Here is a 4876-nt window from a genome sequence, read left to right on the forward strand (position 1 = left end):
GAAAAAGAGAGAAAAAAGAAAAAGAGAGAAAAAAGAAAAAGAGAGAAAAAAGAAAAAGAGAGAAAAAAGAAAAAGAGAGAAAAAAGAAAAAGAGAGAAAGAGAGAAAGAGAGAAAGAGAGAAAGAGAGAGAAAGAGAGAGAAAGAGAGAGAAAGAGAGAAAGAGAGAGAAAGAGAGAGAAAGAGAGAGAAAGAGAGAGAAAGAGAGAGAAAGAGAGAGAGAGAGAAAGAGAGAGAAAGAGAGAGAAAGAGAGAGAAAGAGAGAGAAAGAGAGAGAAAGAGAGAGAAAGAGAGAGAAAGAGAGAGAAAGAGAGAGAAAGAGAGAGAAAGAGAGAAAAAGAGAGAAAAAGAGAGAGAAAGAGAGAAAGAAAAAGAGAGAAAAAGAGAGAAAAAGAGAAAAAGAGAAAAAGAGAAAGAGAAAAAGAGAGAGAGAGAGATGGTGATAAGGGTCCCTAAAAGCCAAGTACAGGGGTGTCACCCAAAAAAAAAAAACCCAGATGAGGATGTGGTTAAAAAGAGAGGGAAAGTACTGGTGCTAATCAGCTAGGGTGGAGGTCTAGATTGACAGATTAAAACCAGACTATGTGGATGTGGTTGTTAGAGTTGGATAAACCCTCAGCTCTAAGTTGTGATAATTGTGGATATTTACCGGTTCACACTACAATGTGATCAGATCGAATTGCTAAATAATTTAAGCAAATCCTATAAACTTTTACAATATTTACAGAGGTTATATTGCTCAAATATTAAAGACTAGCTTGAATGAAAGCAGATTACGATAATATTTAAGTATATGGGAAAAAATTCACTAGCGTTAGAGCAGCTAATTAGTAGAACAAAATATTCTCTGTTGAAAATATATATAGAGTAAATATATATATATATATATATATATATATATATATATATATATATATGTCATTTTTTTCTGAAAAATAATGTATATCTCACTGATGTAGATCTAGCTGTAGAAGAAGCAATCGGGTAATTCAAAACAAAGTAGACAGTACTGATATATAACACTGGTGAGTAGCTGAATAGCTAAATATGAAATACAGATGACTATACATTTCATAAATAAAAAGGACTATTTATTACATAAATAAAATAATATATGTTAATGTGCTATATATACATACATAAAACTAATAGACTCTGGGCGTCAGGGGTGTTGTCTAAAAACATAACAATTAAGAATGGAGGTACAATACTTCAATGTTCATCTAAATAATAACGGTGGTGCTGTACTTTAAAAAACCGCTCTCTCTACGTCTAGAGAGGGTTTTTGCAGAATGAATACTATGTACAAGAAAGGAATGTATCCGCTCTCATTTGAAGGGGCAATATGCAGCCCTGTAGGTAGGATAGTTGTCCTGAAAGTATCGTCTGTTAGTGTGCGGTGGTAAGTTGAAATCCGCTCTTGCTGCGGTAGCTGGTAGAAGCGTGGTTCTGGTCCCAGACGGTGTATTACTCCTCACTTGTTGGTGTGGTGTTCAGCGTGGAAGGAGCTCCGCTCCACTTTCAGGTGCTCCGCTTGACTTCCAGGGTGTAACGTATGGCTCTGACGTCACCTGTAGTAGCTTGCTCCGTAGGACCACAGGACATTGTTTCTGTTAACCATGTCCTTAGTCTGCTTGTCTTCATCAAACTGTTTGCAGGCTTTCTTGTGCATCATCTTTAGAAGAGGCTTCCTTCTGGGACGACAGCCATGCAGACAAATTTGATGCAGTGTGCGACGTATGGTCTGACCACTGACAGGCTGATCCCCCACTCCTTCAACCTCTGCAGCAATGCTGTCAACACTCATACCTCTATTTCCCAAAGACAACCTCTGGATATGATGCTGAGCACGTGCACTCAACTTCTTTGGTCGACCATGGCGAGGCCTGTTCTGGGTGGAACCTGTCCAGAGAAACCGCTGTATGGTCTTGCGTGTGAACAAGCAACCACTTTGGATCCATAAAAAAAACAGTTTGAATATTTTGAGACATAAAGAAAGTTTGCAGTACCTGTATACCTGTATGAAAAATTAATAAAAACAGTTGAATATAAAAAAAAAAAAAAAAAAAAAAAAAAGTTTGCAGACAAAATCAGTGTTCCACCCCAACAATTTGCTAGCCAGTGGCATTATAAAGCAGTCAGTTGGGAGCAATGTAAAGCTTTCTTATATTATCCAAAGCACAAATTAAGTGCATAGTTTAATATAAATGTATTTGATGATAATTTGAGCAATAAACATTGAAATAGTTTATTAACTAATTTTATCTTATTTTTGTCTAAAAATGTTATCTCGGTGGTCAGTAAAATTACCTGGGTAGTACACTTATTAAAAAAGGTCCTGAGGAAAACACAGAAAATGTATACATTTTAAATTAAAATTTTATCTCAAACCCCATTTTTATCGCACACAGAGAAGGCCATAACTAGTTGGCATTCACTTAGTATTTGGCAGTATTATGGTTATGGCACAACAATATAATAAATGTTTGAAAGACAAAATCACTTCTTAATATGTTCATATAAACCATTAGTAAAACATAGATTACTCAGGTGAATGTAAATAATCATGTATCTTATATGATCCGTTTCTTGAATTATGGGTTATACGCGGACCTTAAACTTTTTAAACTTCTGAACTTACTTTTGTAAACATGCTACCAGGCTCATATAACATTCCATCACTAACACAAAAATTTAAAATCAAACCACCAGGTTCTCAGCCACCAATGTGGCCTGGCTATAGGATGTCAACTTGGGTTGTTTAAGGTCACTCTCTTACCAGAAGCATTGTATCTATACAATGAGATCCAAGCAACAGCTGATGCAACAGAGACCTCAGCCAAAATCCAACAAACCTTACAAGATATTGCAACACGTTAGTTCCATCCAAGATGGTCATGACATTATAACTATATGTTTAACTTGGCAGCACTGATTGGTCTAGTGTAACACACCACTCAAGACTCATCTGTTTAGCATGCATCCATGTAAAGAAAAATAAGTTTTATAATTGGTATAGAAAATTAGAATTATTAATCAGAGACTCTAAGAAATATATGGTTTAAATTAAGGCAGCAATTTATTTTCTCTTAAAAATGCCACAAAGTGTGAAAGATATATATTTTAAAAATGATACACATCAGTATAATAAAGTACACCACAGGCCCCTGCTATCAGAAACGCTATACACAATATCCTCCTTGATGTAATCCTAATTTGAGACCTGACAACCAATAAGGAATTACATTTTTCTACAAGTTCTTTTTTTAGCAATAAATCTCCATACGCAACGTCTATGCTATTGGTTGTTAGATCTAGAATCTTGATGCCTGAAAGTACAGAATGATACTTGTCACTTTGTCAGTGTCATTTTACATAAAACATTTTAATTCAACAGGCTGAATAATCTTTTATGTTTAAAGATGCTAATGGCTATCTTATTTTAAATAAGGAAGCCTAATTAAAACTTTAAAATACCCTAATTTCACTAACTAGTAGGATGCAAAAGATGAGACCATCCTTCCTAGCTGTACAAGGGTAAAACATTTTAACAGAAAGAAACAGAAGCAAAAAGGTCATTAGGCAAAGTAGTCAGGTGAAATTGGGTATCTTCAAAGCACAAACTAATTTGTTGGATAAGTGATATAAAATATTGTGGATTAGAAAGTTGTATTTGTTCTGTTGAAACCTTCCCAATACAGAAAAACCATAGATTGCCAAGAGGTATTTCTAAAGTTATCCTAAGCAGTGAAATGTAAACATAGCCACAGTATATGCCAGCAGTGACAGCACTTGGCACAAGTGGGCCAAAAAGACATATAGAAGGTAGCCTATTCTCCACAGTAATTATATATATGGTCTGGACTCTGGAATGAAATAGTTATAATACAAATTAAATTGTAACTGATGCAAAATAAACCAATGCAGTAAAATGATCATAAAACAATAACATCATTAATAATAATAATAATAATAATAATAATAATAATAATAATAATAAGATGAATAATCATATTCATGTATTAATTGGCTTAGGATCAAACAGAGCAAACTAGATGCGTAATAACTTAAGCGACAAATTTCGTTACTGTATGCGAATACTGCATTAAAAGCTGGTGAATTGCATAATTATTTCTGCATTCTGTAGATTTACATAAACAAATCATTAAGAGAACTTGTACAATAAATGCAGTTACCTCTTGTGTCCTTTCCTTAGGCTTTTTCTTTAGGGCTTCTTTAAACGTTGGGTCCATTATAAATGGCATGTTGTATATATTGACATAAATCCCCCAAACAAAATGAAGAAAAAAAAACTAAAAGCACATATATGCGAAGCAGCGACTTAGCCCCAACATCCACAAAACTTCTGGCTTCCTGTCTGCACTATCCACGGGATCACAATGTGATTTCAAGTTAACTAAATCTCATGGCCATAAAAGTGAGAGTGCACCATGCCTGGTGGAAAGCACGGAGATAACCATTAGTTCCCATAAGGACGGGTGACCACATGTCCCGTGTTGATGGGACAATTCTGTAATTAGTACAAATGTTCCGAACGAAGACACTTCTCCAGAACCCCGAAGTGTGTAGAAATAAAGCAAATCCAATTCTTCTAACACCTCCCCTCGCTGTGCACACTGGCTGCTGTTTGACATGTGATCATTTAGGCGGCTGGGATTGCTGGGAATTGTAGTCCTCTGCGTGATATTTTACCCTCTATTTCCAGTAGGCTATGAACATCTTTAGATTCCCTCCTTACACTATACACACCCTATTACGTGAAGCTGCAGTGCTTTTTGGGTATTGTAGTTAACCACCTTACCGGTGTTTGCACTTTGCAGATTCATTGCATTTCAAAGGTGGAGAGATTACAGATTA

At 35.4% G+C, this 4876-nt stretch overlaps 1 protein-coding gene across 1 annotated transcript in view; it reads right to left on the reverse strand.

Moving 5' to 3' along the window:
* RAPGEF6 (Rap guanine nucleotide exchange factor 6) overlaps nt 1-4600 on the reverse strand; it is an 899247-nt gene extending 894647 nt beyond the window's left edge. The window contains exon 1 of the mRNA XM_053717222.1: nt 4195-4600. Within this exon, the coding sequence (XP_053573197.1) occupies nt 4195-4263 (69 nt within the window). The 5' untranslated portion in view covers nt 4264-4600. The remainder of the gene's footprint in view (nt 1-4194) is intronic.
* Nucleotides 4601-4876: the final 276 nt, after the last annotated feature.

The sequence above is a fragment of the Bombina bombina genome, chromosome 6 (genome assembly GCF_027579735.1).
Source record: "Bombina bombina isolate aBomBom1 chromosome 6, aBomBom1.pri, whole genome shotgun sequence".
NCBI classification, from domain to species: domain Eukaryota; kingdom Metazoa; phylum Chordata; class Amphibia; order Anura; family Bombinatoridae; genus Bombina; species Bombina bombina.